Genomic DNA, 19,220 nt, shown 5'->3' with positions numbered 1-19,220 from the left:
CGCTCTAACAACCTGAAAACTCAAATCATCAACATCAAGCACACAGCAAGTGAACTGGCTCAGTTCATTTTTAGGAAGATTAGAGCCCTTCATGTTCAGAAAAGAGAATATTGAGACAGGCACCAACTCCAATAGACTACCTTTTCTCTCTTAAAATACCCTGAAAGTTACAGAACTTTTTTATACTTTACTATCATAATTTTTTACAGAAGTCATACAGAGCATAGAGACAGGTAAAAAATAGATATGGAATGAATAACCCTGTCTCCTAGATGAAATATTCAACCATTAGCAAGATTTATGGAAGCACAAGCATGTGCATTGCATAAGCCAGGATGTCTACCCTTAGAAAACAAATTTCTGGGAAATATATCTGATCATATACTTCCCAAGGCCTTTTTGCACTAGTTTCAACAACTTAAAATGCAAAAATATATAATTTAGCTGCAGACACACAATAAATAACACCCAATAGTTTCCTCATCAAAAGCTGTTATAACTAAAGAGAACTTCTATTTAAATGTGTTTAATTAAATTGCAACATTTATTTTGAAAACCAGACCTATTTTACAAATTAGTACTTATGGTCGACCACTGGTATACTGGTAGGTTGAGAACTGTCAATCAAGAAGGATTTCATGCTGTGTACACTGAGGCACTGATGCCAAATTTAGGACAGAGTCACAGGACACAGGATCTCCTTGAGACAACACAAAGCACCAAACCCTGCCTCATCCAGATGACAACTGGAGAAGACTGACCTCATGCCTTGGACATCTATGAGCAGCCATCAAGCAAAGACTGGGCAAATTTTTGTCTGAACAGTAAAAATCTCTTTCAGCCACTCTGCCACAAGGATGACAGCAGAATGCTTCCATGGGTAAAACTCCATACACTTGATGACATGTTCCCAAAAATCTGGAATACAAACCCATTTATTAAAGACTCTGGCCATCAGCACACACCAACAGTAAGAGGTTTTATGAGAGACCAGCAACACTCGGCTCAAAAAGGCACAATGCACTTCAGACTGCATGTTCCAGTTCCAACAGCAATGACTTGAGATGGGAACGTCTCTTACGCAAACCTTTTTAAAGGGTGAAAGCTTTTGGTTAACATTTATTTGATCAGATTTTAGTGAGAGATAAGGACTCTGAATCTCTTTGAGCTACGTTGACCAGAAAACTACATTGACACCAGCTGTTCCCACACACGCTACAGGAAATGGCACTGGCTTATTGATAGATCTGCCTTCTGCCGACAGCTGCAATGCAGTGGACAAAATCTAAGACAACCAAGGGGCTGAAAATAGTCCAGGTTAAAGTACACAGAGCTCCACATCAGCTCATCTGCCCTTCTTTGATTCTGTAAGAACAGATGTACACTATCTGCTAATTATCTTCCTCTATGCAACAGACTCCGATATTTTGCTCAGATATTTTTATAGCATACTTTGATATTTTTATCATGATTGGAAAAACAATTTAGATAAGGAAAGATCTAACTAAAAGGCTTGCATAGTCATCATTCTCATAATTATTTAGGGCTTACATTCATCCTTCCTATGGAAGCAGTTTGCAATCTATTCTGAACAGCTCACTAGGGATGATAGTGCTTGAGCTGAGAGCTGAGCTTCTTCGAAGGTCAGACACTCATGGAATAACCATTATGCAAAAGCAAATTAGGAAATTTTGGATATATACTTGTAATAACAAGGTATTGCCTCCTTTTTTACAGACTGAGTGAATTTTTGGCTGGTCAAGAGGCCTCATGTGTTGACTTATAAATGTGTGGAACCAACACTGCTGTATTTTCAGTCCCAGCTGGAGTTTCCCTAGTGAGCTGTGTTCTACTTTCTGGCTAAAATACTTGCCACAATCATCCAAATCCCTGAAGGTAAAGATGACTTTAAAAAGCCCCAAAAAAGAAAAAAAAAAAAAAAAAAAAAAAACCCAAAAAACAACAAAACAAAAAACACCCACAAAAACAAACAGCTACTCTAGGTTGCCTTGTGTTTGAGGAAAACATGCTGCATTCCAAACCACAGTATTTTCCCTGTAAGAGAAAGAAAAACCACAAAATGTCATTGTTTCTATCATCCTACTCACCTCCAGAGCAGCCATATTAACATCTCAGTATTCATTCACAATAACGCTTTTCTAGTCCAAGAAGAAACAAACTCAAAGAAGTAGCCAGAGGAGCTGGACTTGGTGGGAGGTGCTGGCTGGTGCTCAAGCAGGAAAGACGTGCTCCAGCCCTTTCAAAAAAAGCTCATCTTCCAACAGCAGACTTCATGCCCAAAAAAAAAGTGCAGTTTTAATCAGCCTAGAGAGCTCCCAGTAAAAGCAAGTCTTTCTGAGATATAAAGTATGAAAACAGGTTACAATGCTTGTTCATATGTGGCCATTACAACTATGAAAATCATCCTTAAATTATAATTACATCACTGCTTTTACCATTTAATGTCTGGCAAAATTATGGCCATACCATATGTAACAGGCATATTGACCTCATTTATCAAATATCTTTTTTTTTAATTCCTTAAAATCAAAAGCAATTTGGCATCCACCCATAGAACAAAGTGTCCCTGAGTACAGCTTCAAGGCCAAATATGAGCTAGCACATATGTAAATATGTGCAAATAGGAACTCACTGTTCAGCTACAAAGACCTATCTTCAAAAAAAGGTGACTAGAAGTCTCTTCATGGATCACTCAGCAGCACAAGTTGACAGCAAGGTGCACAGTAGAAATATTACTTATATTTGCACCACTTTCAAGAATCCCCATCCAAAATATTTTTTAAAGTATATTTTTATATTTATAAATAGAAAAATTAGCTGACCGACATTCAGACCTCACAGTCATCTTCTCTCAGTAGATTTCAAATATTTTCCATGTTTTGCTGTGTTCATAATTGCATTACACTCATAAAGAAACACACAAATATGAAAGTTAAAACACCATTTTATTTTTTAAAGCAAGTTTACATATTTAGTAAGCACCTTGTACTTTTATAATGCAAGCAAGTTTCCCACACCTATACAATCAATTCTACAGTAGTATCAGCAGTACATAAAGGGTCATTGAAAGGGGAAAAGGAAAAAATGGGAAAATGAGAAAGATAAAGAGGAAAAGAGAAAGAGAGAAGGAGATCAAAGGGGCAAAAAACAAAAAAAAAAAAAAAAAGATAGCTATGCTGTATATAGCGCACTGTAGGGTAAAACGCTAATTTTGGACATAGTGAGATGCCAGCTTTTCTGCCATCATAGCAAAATGTAAAACCCAGTTCTTGAGAACCATCTTCCCAAAAATGAATAAAACCAGAGAGAAGTAAAAGATATTTCTTCTTGGGCAGCAAGACAACAAGTTTGACAGGAAGTTAGGTTGATTTTGTAGGAGAAAAGTGTCATACCTATAATGCTGTTGAACCTGCAGGACTTGAAGAAAGCTGTTCTTGAAACCTGAAAGGAAAGCAATAATCTAACTAGTACATGTGCACAGTACCACCACTACCCACCTGTGCTACAGCAACATAAACAGCTTACAGCATAAAGGCATTACACTTACAGCACTTTGATGCACATCTGCCCCCCTGAGCATTCCTGCTAGCTGTCTGGGGAGAATGAGAAGTTCCTTGGCATGGATACCATCACTATGGTAATAATTCTAACAGGATAAGAGTCACTCATGTTACTCTTTATATTAATCATTTTTGGTTTGCAAAGAAAAGAAGATAGAGAGGGACCATAGGCAAAGTGAAAACTGTTCTGCTCTTTTTCCCTTTACAGAATTTTCCCCAGATTGTGTGTCAGGAACAGGTAACAGGCTTCCAGACACAAAAAGCCCCCGTAGGAATAAAATCACAAATCACAAGCAAAAATGTAACTTACGAGCATTTCAGCATCACTCAGGTTGTCTGTGTAACATTCTGGTGCAGATCACTCTCCCAGAAGTCAGCTGTTGAAGGGATGATTGTTGCACCAACAAACTACTGGTTCCTTGGCGTTCACTGATGTTCACTGATGGGCTCCCACACATCCAGGTGCCTGCTGTGCTTTTAGGGAGCTTGCTCCCACAGCAGCCCACAATAGGTGTGTTTGCCTTGAATACAGCTGGGTCTGATATTGGACAAATGTTCGCTTGTAATGTATGGTGACCGTTAATTAACTGTTTAAGAAAACAGCTAAAAGCGGTGATTTAACCAGGAAACTGATGTGTTAAGTTTATGGAAAATTCACCAAATACTCAAATAATCAACTTTGACACATGAATAAAGTGCCTGGATTCAGCAGAGTACTTGATTCCATCCATGCCACTGCAGACTCCTCCTGTTAACAAGGTGTTACTTCCAGTGTTGCACAGGGCCAGCCACACCATGTCGGAGTGGAAAGGTGTGTTCTTACACATACAGCCAAATACCGACTCCCACATTGTTTTTTCTGTTATGTTACCCTGGTTTTATGTGAGAATATTGCCTGGGCTCAGGTAACAGCTCAAACTCTGGCTGCAGTGACACATCAGTCATCAGATGAGACAGGCTTGTCTGAGAGGAAATGCACACAGTGGATTGCTCTGCAGCTGAGAAGTAGAAGTATGACATACCACAAGTTCAAAATCTCTGCATTTCCAATACATTCCTGCAAAACTGACTGATTATTTCTGTGTTCCAAACCCAATAAAGACAACTTGTATGTTGTATAGCCATAGAACACAGAGAATACATGCCTTTTAAAAGCATGTAACAACGAAGATGTTACTGAGCCAAACATCATAATGAAAATTCTGAGATCATTATCCGAGGAAAAGAACCCTTATTTTGAGAGTTTTTAAACCATAAGAAGCAGCGACAGAGACACTTCAGTCTATATAATGGGAATAGTACCTGTGTGCCTGAACGAAGAGATATGGAGCAGATTATACCACACCAGATTGTACATGGAAGAAAAACTGCATTGTTAACTCTTTGTTAAATTACAAAGCTACTTGCACAGCATACTGATTTATTCAGAGCATTCTCATGGTATTGCCATTCTGTTCCACGACTCAGAACTTCTCCACAATGCAGGTCACGCAGCACTGAGGTTCTATTTCAGATCAGTAATGGTAAATACTCATTCCTGATTCTGTAAGGCAGATGTAGGATCCCAGGACAGGATAAATCAGATAGAAAACTTCAATTAAAATTCTTCACTGCTATAGTCAGGCACTGGAACAGGTTGTCTGAGGAGGTTTTTCAGTCTCTGTCCTTGGAGGTTTTCTAGACCAGAGTGGACAAAGCCCTGAGTAACTTGGTCTGACCACAGAGCTGACCATTTTTTTAATAGATTTGACTAAGGACCTCCTGAGGTCCTTTTCATACTGAATTATTCCTGAAGTATAACTTGAAATATAAGTACATATTAATCTACTTAGTGACTTCTCTTTCCTCACATAAAAAGCAACATTATAAAAACACACCTTAATTGTTGCATAAGAAAAAGGACAAAAATAAACCCCAACTCTTTTATAAATACAACATAAATGATAAAGACTATAATCTTTATTTCTCTAAACCACTTGGACATAATTTCCTTTATAAATGTTCATTCACAAAATGTGTTTCAGGCTACTTAGAGTAATAACAGTATTATTCATGTTTCATTTTTGCTCATAACAAATGCATATCATGGGAAAGTTTATCTAAGAGTTAGAATATTTCATACATAAAAGATAACTTGGATTTCTATCCAGATAATTTTGGACAGTGTGTCAAAACCACATTGGATACTCTGAGTGGCACAGATATCAAACATTTCTAAAACTGGAAGAGTTTCCCTGTGTAGACCTGCACACCAATGCAATTGGTGATCAATTTGATCAGCCTGACTAGCAGTACCAAACAACATGAGCAAATGAAAACAAAATTAACTTGTCTCACAAAGCTCTCATCACTAGCAAGGTGTGATCAAGGGACAAAAATATTTTAAATTTTAACTTTGCCAAAGCTGCTTCTAATTAAATTTCTTCTGTTATTCCACCAAAGTAAAAAAATGTTTCCTAGACTTGTCTGCTTGGAAGGTCAACCCTTCCTCAACCCAAATCCAATGTCATAATCAAAACTAAAGATGATTGTATTACTCACTCTGGCTTCTACTTGCCAAAACAAAACCAATTAAATTGTTTTCCTGCTCAGTGACCAGTGATGCAATATTCTGCATTTGAGCATCAGTAAGAGAAAGTAAAGAAAACTTGGAGTTTGGAAAAAAACAAAACTAAACCACCCAAACGAGAAATTACAACCCTGCTGGAGAATACAGCTATTTCTTTTCTTTAACAAGAGCTAGTGAGGAAGGTTAAGCTCATATTTGAGAGATGAATCTCCAGTTCCTATTCTAGAAACTTAGGACAAAGGGACAAGTATCAGTGACCCAAATACAGAGCACCCTCACCAATCAGTGATTTGGCTTGCTCCTCAAGCAGCAAACTGAATTCTTGTCAGAGAAGGAACCCAATGAGCATTGCCACATCTCGCCCCAGCCCAGCTGTGCTGCCCACACAGGGGACCCTTTGCCAGGGTGGGTAGGAGTTGACCCCATTTCCGTTGTTGTTGTTTTGTATACAGGCCAAAATTCCTAATCAAATTTCATTTGAATCCACAGTCCTGCAGTGACTCAAATATTCATTTTCATTCTTCCCCCACTTAAGTAATTAAACATGAGCTGAGGAGCAGTAGCAAGAGCACTGGCATTGACTGTTGGAGTTGCTGCTATCAGTGACCAAGGGCAAACACAGATCGGACTGACAACAGACCCAAGTGCCCTCCTGCCCCTAAATGTTTTGAAAACTAATGTTTTCTGTTATTAAAAACAAATTTGAATTCATTCTTTAATGTAATTAATGAACAAAAGACAATCGCAGTTATATATAGGGAAAAAGCCCTCTATCTTAGGAAATAAAATGACTGTAGAAACATATTTCACTTTTCACAGGTATGTGATCACTGTGTGATAGTCACAGTTTGCATTGTCTTCTAATTTTTTTCCCAAACCTTAGCAATTACATTTGATATTTTCTGAATATGGACTTTTTTAAAAGGGCCCTTTTTGTTTCCAATAATCCCTTCATAAAATGCAGGGTTATTTGTAATAAGGAAAAATTTACTCTTGTTCAAATTGAATATAAAAGACAAAATGCATTAAAAGGTTTAAAACCATTCACATTATGTCTTTTTGATTATATATGTTCTCCATACACAACTATAGAATGAGAAGAAAAGAAAAAAAAAACACTTAAAAATATTAATTTCTCTGTGGAAATCTGTGTTGCTGGTATAGTCTGGTGCTGAAAGGCACAGATTAGATATTTGTATACTGCATTTCCTTCTAGATTTAACTCCAGGTAGCTTGAAAGCATTAAGAGTCTGTCGCAGAGCTCCCATACAATTCTTTCATCATTTGCAAACAGCACATCACCTTGTTAGTGCTATGAGAACTCCCAGGATGCAGAGACTGCTGCAAAGATGTACTGAGATGTAATGAAAAAAGGAAAATACTTCCCTCTTGCCTACCTTAGGGTTATAAATCTTGGGTGTTATTTGAGCTCCAGCCTGAAAGCCCAACCCCCAGCTGGGTGTGGGGGCGTGTGCTATCAAGCCCTACAAACACTGGTTCCCTTGTACACAGCCCACCCTGATCATATGCACTGCTGGTGAGTCTGAATTTCCTTCCCCTCTTCAGGCGACACAGAAGAATCATCTACTGCTGGGGATTATTTTAGCTCTTCCTGAATCATCCTATCTCCACACTGAAGAGGAGTCAAGGATTTCCTGTTCATTTTCAGTGTGCATTATGCCACTGAAATTATACCTTTTCTCTTCTCAGCGTGCTTGAGATGAAATTACTGAGGACAAATAAAGAACAAAATACCTGTCCCAAGGAAGCCACGCTGGAAGCTCATGGTGCCAAAAAGGCAACAGACATAGATGGAATTCATCACTGTTTGTTAAACAACACATCTCTGCTCCACACACAGTGCTGTACAGGCTGAATTGGCACAGAATCCAGATTAGGAAATCTGAATATGGAGACGAGGAACAAGATGAAAAAAGGGGCACTCTGATAAGATCACCTTCTGCTGATAGAGGAATATCCTCTCTGCAAGGGCCATGATGCAGTCTCAGCTGAAGAGACAAGAGGGATGGAATACACATTAATTCTAGGTGTCAGTGTCCCAAGAGTCATGTGTTTAGCTCTCCACTCGCTGTGCAGTTGTTGGAAGTCTCGTGCTGCCATGGAATCCTGTTGTGCTGAGCACCCCTCTGCTGGGGACCGCAGCTCCTTGCCTGGCATCAAACACATCTGCCCCTAACCCAGAAAAGCCGTGCCTGGTCAGCTCCTGGAGTTCCACCATTTGTCCCCTGTGACCTGATTACAAGCTTTGATCGATGGCCAGAGCAGCCATCTGCAAAGTACTCAAAGCTCCAGCAAAAGGCTGCTTTGATTTCTTTTCAGCACCTTAAAAGTACTCATAAAGTCACCTTGAGCACACAAAGATGACTTCTCTTTCTCTTGTTGATGAGATTTCACAGATGATCTGATTAGAAAGTGTTTGGTATTGGGATGCACTGCCACGAGCAGGAATGATATTCTTTTGACTCTGTTTCTGTCTTTTTCCACATCCTCGTACTGAATGGTGTGCTTTTACCTTTTAACCTAGTGAGCTTCTCTGGTGGTTTTGTCATGAAGTAGGAAAAAAATCTAATGGTTTCTGCTCCGAACCCCTCAGGCTTTCACATAAATGAAATGTCCTGAAAACAATTATTTCTCATTCATCAGCAAAGATTCATCAGCAAAAATTCCCCCTGCCTGTCTGTGAGTGCTTTTCCCTGGTCAGTACGGCCACATGGGGAGCTCGCTGTCTGCCAAGGGCTTGGATGTGCTGCTTTAATGCCACACACCATGGCAAGTGTTTCTGAGGAGAAACTCAGTGCATTCTTGTTTGTTCCACATCAACAAAGAAATGGAAAAAAAACACCAAAACCCCCTGTCACAAGGCAGATTCTGAATTTCACCTCATGTATACCATAAATACAGCCAGGCCTAACACATTATGAAACAGGATAAGAAGGAATTGAATACATTTTTGTCTTTATGTGGCACCACATAATTGAAATGGACAAAAGTCCAGATGTACCACATGAATCTTGAATAATTGTGTTTAAGAATAGTCAAAAGAATCACAACAATTTCTGTTAGGCTGAGAATATGCAATATGATATTTTATTAGTTTATAGGAATATGAAGTATTCATCAAATTGTCTTGTACTTCTTATTGCCTTTGAGCTCTCACTAGTCTTATGGATGATTAGCAGAGACATTCCTCCCAACAGTTACAATTCCAGAGAGGCAGGAAACAGCAGAGAAATAAAATCATTCTCATGAATCATCAGAAACTCAGCAATACAAACTGCAGTGGCCAAGGTAGGGTGCAAAACAGACAGGTATTTACTGAGTCAAGTCAATATTCAAATAAGAAAGAAAAAAACTCTCTGTTTCCTGCAAGTTTGGAAACTGAAAAACAAATATATAGGAAAATTGGTTTCCATCTGGTATCATAACGCTGCTGTTCAGTATGTTGGAGAATAACAAAAAAAAAGGGAGAAGTAGAATAGCTCAGAGTAGGCCCCCTTGGACATGATAGCCCACAGGTTCAGAAGCATCTTAGCAAAAGTGAATATTCAACAAGCTTCTGCTTTTAAAGGACCTCAGAGTGTAACTAGCTATACATGGAAAAGAAAAACAGGATTTCATTCCTCAAAACAGATACTTTTTAAACTAATGGGGAATAGTCCTCTCCTACACTTTCAGCATCTCACTAAGACTGCCCTTAAAAATGCTGTCTCTTGAATCTTAATAGATGATATCACCCCCTCTCTATCATGTTTTATATTTTATATACAACCCCCCTTTTGCACAAGAATTTCTTATTTGCAAATCAATCTATATTGATGCAAATCTAGGTCAACAAAAACTTGATATTGACCACAAATGTCAGTAAACACTACGACATGAAGAAAAAAAATAGCCCAGGTATTTAAGAAGGCATTCAACTCTGGCATCAGTAAGAGGATGAGGGGAGGAAAGGAAGAAGGAAGCAGAGAAAGAATGGAAGGACTTTAGAGACAGTAACATGCATTGAAACAGAATAAAAATATCATTACAACTCAAATGACCTGACTTGACAATAACTTCTTTTTTAAACAATGCATAGCTGAACTGGATTTCATATTAGTATTTTTTATAAGACTAACCAAGAAAAGACAATTAGTAAAGATACGTAAAAGATGTGTAGGAAATTGTACTGCACTGAAAGGTCATGCTCAATACAGAGAATGACTGTGAGCAAAGCTCTTCCTCTTGACATTAATATTCTTTAGTATTTGTGTGTTGATGGAATTTCTAATGAAACAAAATCAGCAGGCATTGTCAGGAACAAGGATGATCAGAACAAATATAACAAGAACTGGATAACCTTGAGGACTGTAGCAATATTAAGAACACTGATTTATGTGAACAGTGTTATGAAATGCCAAGTCATGTGCTCTTAGCATTATGCAAAAAAATTCTTCAAAAAGCCAGCAAGAACCCGCTGCTGGAAAATAAGTAAGGAAGGGAAAGACCTTACTGTACTTTTTGTTCCAGAAAAGACTTTCACCTTTGATAGACCTCTGCTCCAAGCATCCCAAGTTCTGTGGTAAATGCAACTTCTACCCTCTCTATGATATAATGAGCATTAAGTTTTTATACTGAGTGGAACAACAACTTTGAGCACTCAATATCTCAGTTTTTAGGATTGTTTCTAGAAAGATAAGTTATCTGCATCAAACCTTTAATCTAAATCACATAAAAGGGAAATTTCAATTTACAAGTCCCAAATTCTAAATCTGAATGAGAACAAGTGCTCTCATTGAAAAGCAGAGACACAACTTAATTTTGTGCTTTGCCTGAGGACTGACCTGACAGGTATTTCCTGGGAATATTTTCCAGAGCAGATTGTGAAAGGATGAGAGGAGGGATATCTACTTTGTGAATCCCAATAAGACTTAGTCATCTCAGCAATGCAGAGAGATGGCAAGACCTTGCTGGCCATTTAAACAATGCTGTAAACAGAGAGGAAGGATCTCATCTCACTCTCAGCTTCCCACCTTACATACGCAATTGGAAAATAGGAAAATACCAGGTCCTTGCTACAAGAACAATTCAAAGACACTGTCACAGCAAAAATTTCCTCAATAAAAATCTCTCTAAGCCTGAATTATGCCAATAGTTTTCTCACATATTATATCATCAACCTAATATATATATATATATACACTACCTATATACTGGTTGCATAATAGCTGGCTGCAGGTATGAGATCCTGAATCAAATGCTATCAATGGAAATTGTAGACAGAACTACAAAGAACCTCAAACAAACTAGATTTTATCCACTCTCAGTGCGAAGTCCACCACTGTATTTGCTGCTTGTGAATATCAGTACACAGAATTCTAAAGATAGCCTCAACTCTGATTACTTATGCATGGAAATTATTTCAGGCAACAGTGTCACAAGAATTTTAGCATATCTGTAAATTCCAATAAGATGAATGAAATTTGGACACAAATGTAAAATATATTCTTAAATGCTTTCTCAAACAGAAGTTCAGCTGTAGCAAGTTCTTACCAGACTGTAGCAGAAATTACACACAGAAATCCCACATATTTCATAATACAGAAATTATTTTAAAAATACACATACTTGTGTGTGGTATATTAAAATGTTATGTTAACCTTGAAAGTTTTTATATAATCTGAATTGGAGTGTTAAATAACATGCTTGCAATATTGTCATTATAAAAGTGATCATGAATCTTTTTCAGAGAAAAGAGAGATTTTACTTCACACGTTTTATCTATATAAGTTCAATAGACACCAGCCATTAAATCAATATATATATAAACACACTGTTTACATGCTTTGAAAGTTTAACTAGAGCACAGTGGTTAGGATAAAACCCACAAAACACCTATTTCAAGGACAATTGTAACCTCTTGCCTTCACTTATAAATGGAAACAAGCTGCCACACAGTTCAGCAGTAAAGGAGGATAAAGAACTGATAATAATCCTTGTGCTCCTCACATGAACTCCAACAAGGCATTTGAATGAGACTTTTAAAGCTGTAAATTGTCTATAAAAACAGAGAATAACTTTTGCTAATCCTTGTGCCACAAATTACTAATCCATCTGGAAAGCTATTTTTTTCCTTGTGTTTACAAGGATCTAAACATCATCAGACAGAACGACAACTGGGTTAGTAGCATGTAAAACAAAAAAAACCAAAAAAAACCCTGAATACAAAACATGAAAAAAACAGAACTCAACAGAAATAAAAACTCCAAAGCAGTTGAGCAGAGAATAAGTAGGATTTGCAGAAGTACTTACAGCTTTCAATCTCCAGCGTGCAGTTCTGCTCATCCAGCGGATATCTCCGCAGGTCCATCATACAGGCAGCTGTTGTTGTAATTCTGGGAAGGAGGGAGAAGAGTTCGTTAATGTGCCTTGTTCCAATCTTTCCTCCATCACACTGTGCTGAAAGAAGAATCTGCATTTCTGCATAGCTGATGCTCAGCCTGGTTTTGCCTGGGTGCCATGTCTGCTGGCTGGTAAGCAGTGCTGTCCCAGGGAGCTTCTCCCAGCACAGATTCCCCTCAACACAGTGTTCTGCTGTGTGCTAAGCACAGCTGACTTGCCAAAGCACCTGGGGAACCTGCTTCCAACACCATGAGAATAATGAGCAGCCATTTGTAAAGCTTGCTTCAAGCTGAAAGGCTGACCAAAGGAATGAGCTCAAATTGTAAAATCCAAGATGATGATCTCCACAATGGGACCCAAGGTGAAGTAGATGGAGTACCTGCAGCACATGAAGACACTAAGACATTACAGGATCAATGTCTTTCCCAGGTATTAATGAGAGATTGGGTAACCAACACTTCTCAAAATCCTGTGTCATGTATGAGGTTTACTACTGGCCTTTCATAGTAGATATTTAGAATGTTCAATATGAGTTCAAAAACTTTTTGTGTATTCTTTGTTCTGGTAAAAAGACTTCAGAGAACTCTTCCATTTGACAGATTTTATTCTTCTTGAATACCTAAAAAAGTGCTCATTAGTGGCAGAAAACTACAGTTGCCTGGTCAAAATTCACTCGAAATTGACTGTAGCAATCATTCCTGCAAGACAGAAATTAAGAATCTTCTTAAGTATGCTTACTGTCCTTTCCTACTGGTTTCTTGGAGAAAAGGAACATCTTTTGGCACCATGTCCTTTCTTCATTCCATGTAGGTGTAACTCATAGAATTGCTTTGGAAAATATAATGGTTTTAATCAGTGTGTATTACCGGAGATGCTTCACAAGAAACCTTTTTGGACTGGGACAAAAGCACAGGGAGAAAGGCTCCTTTGGTGCCTCTCAGTGAAAGCCCTCCAGCTTTTAACAAAATCACACACGTGAGTTGATAGCAAATGCAAATGGAGCAAGCAGCAGCAAATATTGGTAAAAAAACCTCTTAGCAGTTAATAGTTGGTTCCTCATTTTTAAATGTAAAGAAAAATCAAAGAAATCACCCTGTTCCAGTATCAATATTATTATTTTGGGGCAAACTTCAAGAAAGGTATAGTGAGACCAGAAAAACATTACAGCTCATGTTTTTTGTTGGGTTATGTTTGGGTTTTCTGTGGGGAGGTTTGTTTTGATTTCCTCAGTACTTCCATACTTATCTGCATATTATAGTCAGGATTTTACAAGAGTTTCAGTAGTTCACAAAGGAAAAGGCAGAGCACAGACTTACAGCCAAGGTTTAAATGCAGAAAAGAGTTATGGTAAAAGCTAACCTGGTTGACTACTAAGTTTTCTCAGAGTTTCCTCTGCACTAAACACTTCCTTCCAGAGTCTACCAGACCCAAGGGTTCCACACAGAGACAACCCCAGCCTGTGCTACCCTCTGCAAAGCGTCTGTTCCCACTGATGGAGTGGAGAACTCACAGTTCTCACACATTTCCAGAGGATTTTTGGTGCAAAAAAGCAAGAGGGGCTGAAGGCTGCAGACAGCTGTGATAAAAGCTCTGTAGGGAACATCAGGAAATCTTTAAAGGACACAATGCCCTGCACCTCACTAGAAAGTAAAGGGAAAAAAGTGGCATGGTAAGGAAAATGATTTGTAGAGCAGGGATTTAATCAAGTCAAAACAGAAGTATTGAATAATGTATTAAATTCAACTTGCTTGTTCCTTCCTATCCATAATGCAAATCCATTGAAATAAAATCAGTAGTCTGTCCTTTGCTCTCCTCTTACCTCCCTCATATTTTTAGCCTGGCTTCTCACATTAATAGTAAAGTAGAAAAAGTTCTCTTCCATCTTCATAATTAATTAAACAGCAAAACTATGTTTGGACAATTCTTAGTGGTTCACAACTACTGGTGATTAGCTAAATCAATTTACCAAAGCAACAGAGTGCAAGAATTACCACCTTGGAATACTTTTAAAGGCAAGAGACATGACCTACACCCTTTCAGACAGAGTAAGAAACACAAGTTCATTTTAGAAGTTGGGAACACTGAAACAGGCCCAAAGCCTCTCTCCCTGAGCAGAGCTGCTTCAATTTTCACAGCAGGATTAAAAATATTTTTATACAGCTTGTACTAGTGCAAAAAATATAACATTGTGTTTTGCATAATATAACCTTGAGAACAAACAGTGAAAAAGTGAAAGCTTTTTAAAAAACAACACAGTGACTCAAGGCACTGCAGTCATTGGGGATGATACACAATACCAGGACTCAGAGAGGCACCACATGAAATGAAACACATCACAGAACTGTCTCTCTCATACACTCATCTTTTCATCTGTTGCTAAAGAAAGAGAAACCTTGTGATATTTTATGATTCCTAACAATGGAAATGAGTTTTCATCTTCCTCTTTTATGAACCATATTTTGAATGTAGACGCATTATGAAGCACAAAAAAAAAAAAAAGCAAACCCTGAAGCACCACTAAACTGACTCAATAAAGTATTATGAAGTAGACCTAGAGAAAACTTCTTGTGTTAAAACAAGCACAGCTACACTGCAAAAAATCTGCACCACAACTGACTTGCAGGGAAAGTAAAGTTTGCTGTCAATAATTGAAAATAATTCTGATAAACTCTGAGAAAGATGAAAAACTGCTCACCTCCATATCTTTGGAGGGTTCGTGATTCAAATAAGAGTTGGAAATTCTCTACTGCTTCTTTAAGAGGCCAAATGTGAAGGCCATAAAGGACTTTTTTTAAACACTTCCAAACTTAAAGTGAGGCAGAAAATAATACCCCTATTATAATACTATCCCAGAAGTGCCAGTAGGTCGTATTTTTCTGTTCTATGCAGGGAACGGTTTTTCAAAATCCAATAAATTTTGCTTTTCTGACAAGTTCAAATATGATTTGAAATCCAAAACAGTAACTTAAAGAGTTCTGACATCACTAGTGAAGAAAAAAAGCACAGGAAGACAGGAGAGCAATGCTAATGCCATGTGGAGATGGACAGAATCCAATTCCCTCTTGGAGCTGCAATGGCTTTGCAAAGCTGTGGAGAAAAAGCAGTAAGAGAAACTTATCTCTGCCCTGGAAGGAAGCAGCCCTGACCTGTAATTACAGGTTTACAGACACACAGGAATGATGAGCAAGAGGGTGACAAGTTCAGATAGCTCTCCTGAGTAGAGTGTGAGTACAAGAACTCTGTCACCCTCCTCTCCCGTTCTAGCTCTAACAGACCACGATCCTATGGACTCAAAGAGCTGAAGCCCAGGAGGAAAATACAAAAACGAATTCTTTCTCTAAATGTATGCACATATATCCTGTTGAAAGCAGAGTGAAATTCTGCTTCAGCTTTGTGTACCTGCAAGCTGACTGACTGCTCATTAACAGCACCAGGAGCAATCCACAGAGCTCACAGGGACAACAAACTCAATCTCTTTATTGAGGACTTGCTAAGAATTCTCTGTGTGTGGTGAAAGAGAGTCAGGAACTCTCTAAATTAGTCACTGAAATAATTTACTGCGCTAAACCCACTGTTCACCTTTGCTTCTTGGAAAAAGTCCTCGTGCATGACAGTTGGAAATACCTGTGACAGCAGCAGCCAGCAGAACCAATTTTAAATACCTGGAAATTCTGGGAACAAAACATCAGGGGGATAAATCTCTCTCCTGGATGATAAATTTGATTTAAACATTTGTCAAGGTTGACAGACATACTAAGAGATCTATTTTTAAATAAAATAAATTTATTGCTAATTAGAAAGTTCACAGAATTTTTCTCCTGTTTATTCACAGAAAAGAAAAGTTTCCCTTGTGTGATCATAGGTAAAGAGTTGGCTGTAGGAAACTCCAAACAATAATGACGTTTCTAAAATTCAACATTAATTAAAAAAATTCAGCTACTGAATTTTGCAACTATAAATCAGCTATAAACTTTCAACTGTAAACAGCATATAGAGGCTCAGTGTAGTTTTATAGGAAAAGAACAGCTTTTTTATTGATGTTGAGGTCTCTGTTTGAGATGAAACAATATACACATGCTACCCAGAATCTGTAATATGCTCTCCTCTAACACTACTCAACATTTCCTGAGTATTCCATCCTAAGTGCCAACTGCTCACTTTTCTTACTCCATTTGGAAGTAATGACATGTAGATATTTCCCCCTTGATTCTGTAGTGTGCAATCCTTAGACAGTAAGGTGTTCTCTGAAAGCACTAAGTATATTTGTCAAAGCTGAAAGGCATAACCATAATACAAGTTAAGAATATGAAGGATATTATACTAAAGCATTATCTAAATGAGAGGAAAAAACAAGAGAGGAAAAAACTTTTGCTGCTGATAAAACACGGGGAGTCAAAATTCACACAGAAACTTGGACCTAATTAAGTTTTGTTGTTGCTGAGATTATTGGTAAAAGAAGCACACCAGATTTTTAAAGAAAACTAAAATCAATATGCCTCTGATCTTTTTTGGGAAGATGTTCTGCATTTCTCTGCTGAAGTACAGCCTTTTGTGCCATCTGCATGTCAGAAGGGAAGAGTCATGGAAAATCAGGGCTCTTATTTCATGGTAAAAGAATTCTGTCACAGAAGAATCAGAATTTTGCTGCAGGGTTCTATTCCATCTTCTGCTATATGCTATATATGTAGCTCTATAAATTGTTTTTTAAGTGAGATAGCATTTCCTACTATCCTGTCACTGTGTCCAAAATTCAGCCATAGCACCATTGTAATTATATCCTTGCAAAAAGCACACATCACAAAGCAGTAAAATGTTCTGCTACAAAAACCTCAGCTTTACACTGAATTCATTCAAACCTTTCTCTGAAGTAATAGGTTCTTCTCCAGAAAATAACACCTAATGGCAGAAAAGCTCAGAGGAGCACTTCATAATTTTAATATTTTATCACTGAGAAATGTATCCTTGTCTTTCAGCATTCACTTCACTTCTCCCTTTCAAAAGAAATAAATAAAAGAGAGTATGCTAAAATACTACAGGACTTACAGAAAATGAAACAGTATGACAATGATCAGTAGCATGAAAGAAGCAACCTTGGAATAAAGAGTTACTACATCTTCTCCATTATCCAGAGTTTGTAGCCCTTTTGTTTTACTAACCATCACTGAAAACGTGACAGTCTTACTTTCAAATATTTCACTAAGCATGTTTCTTATTCTGGTTGGGAAAATTACATGTCTACTTCACTCAATGTCAGCATTGAAATAAAAAGTGCATTATTTCACTTTCTTTCTCTTAAAAATTTATATCCTTACCATCCAAGTCACACTGCATAAAATAAATCTTATATACAAAACATTTTTAAACTAGTTGTTCTGATATTACACCACATCAAATACAGACGCTCAAACTAGGGAAGAGAACTAGAACTTTTCAAGGGGACACATGAATTTAGTGGGTTTTTAATCAGTTCTCACCACCTAAAATAACGTGCTTATCTCTAACACGTACATTGCACTGTAAATGTACCCTATACTAACAATTTTTACTGCTGACACAACCTGCACCTCCCTCTGTTAGTGAGGAACTTGTGCTCTGGATAATGAGCTCACACAGAAACTGCAGCCCCTTGATTATATTCTAACCCATGGTTTCTGTGTATTTGATTTATGTATTTGATGTATCAGATTCCAGGAAACTGAGTGGAAGGTGTTTTCACTGTTCTGAAGGAAAAAAGTTCACAGTAGTTTTTAACTCAAGTGGAAAGTCAAAACAATATTCAGTAAGAAGTTTTGTGATTGCAGCTTATTTAGTAATTCTTACAGAAATAGTAAGATAAGAGCCCAAAACTCCCATTCCTCTGGCTTTTATGAGTCAGACAGCTCATTTCCCACAGGGAAATGTCAACAGATATCATAAATGCAAGTGGAGTCTTAATAAGCAGAATCACTCCCAGATCCAAAAAGGTGAGAAAATCAGCAAAAAAACCCTATGGCACAGACCAGAAGTTATTAAGTTTCTTTCAACACCTTTACAATAAAGCAGTAACTCGTGCAGTTCTTACAAAACACTGAAACAAAAGAAAAATGAACTCTCCCTGTTCTAAAACAGGAGTCACACTTTAAAAACAATCAAACGGAGACAGTTAAGAGTCTGCATGAAGGTGAGCTGCAAGAAGCACAGTAGAATACCAGACACAGGTTGTTACTACCTAACTCAATTTTTATTAGAAATTTTTATCCAACACAGACTGGAATGCAAAGACTTGCACTGCCTCCGTGTATGATTTCTATTAGACAATTTACTTCCTATGCTTTTCCCCCCATTAGACAATCTACTATCTACCTTTGCATTTCCAGCAAAAAAGGAAAGCTTACAAACATTTCCTCTTCTCTGCTTTGAAAGAACTTCACTCAAGCTAGTAATGAAATGTTTGCTCACCTTTTCTTAATATCTTCTTCTATTTTCTGTCTATAGACAACCTGGCCTTCCCTAAAATGCATCAGAAACTATTTCAGTAGCATGTCAAAGTGACACGGTACCCAGAACCATGATTTGCTCACCACAGACAGAGAACGAGTAAGGGAAAAATCCTCCTCCAAGCAGATCCACAACTACATCATGTGTTAGCCCTGCTGCCTTGCAGTTAACCAATATGTGACTTGATACTT

The 19,220-nt window shown here is 37.8% G+C and overlaps 1 protein-coding gene across 3 annotated transcripts in view; it reads right to left on the bottom strand.

Annotated features, from left to right (window-relative positions):
• GABRB2 (gamma-aminobutyric acid type A receptor beta2 subunit) overlaps positions 1 to 19,220 on the bottom strand; it is a 137,484-nt gene that overhangs the window by 51,371 nt on the left and 66,893 nt on the right. For all 3 annotated transcript variants that reach the window (XM_030957162.1, XM_030957164.1, XM_030957163.1), the window contains exon 7: positions 12,463 to 12,545. In XM_030957162.1, coding sequence (XP_030813022.1) covers positions 12,463 to 12,545 — 83 coding nt within the window. The remainder of the gene's footprint in view (positions 1 to 12,462; positions 12,546 to 19,220) is intronic.

Source organism: Camarhynchus parvulus, chromosome 13, assembly GCF_901933205.1.
Source record: "Camarhynchus parvulus chromosome 13, STF_HiC, whole genome shotgun sequence".
Taxonomy (NCBI): Eukaryota; Metazoa; Chordata; class Aves; order Passeriformes; family Thraupidae; genus Camarhynchus; species Camarhynchus parvulus.
The sequence above is the reverse complement of the archived record's forward strand: the minus strand, read 5'-3'. Positions and strand labels throughout refer to the sequence as shown.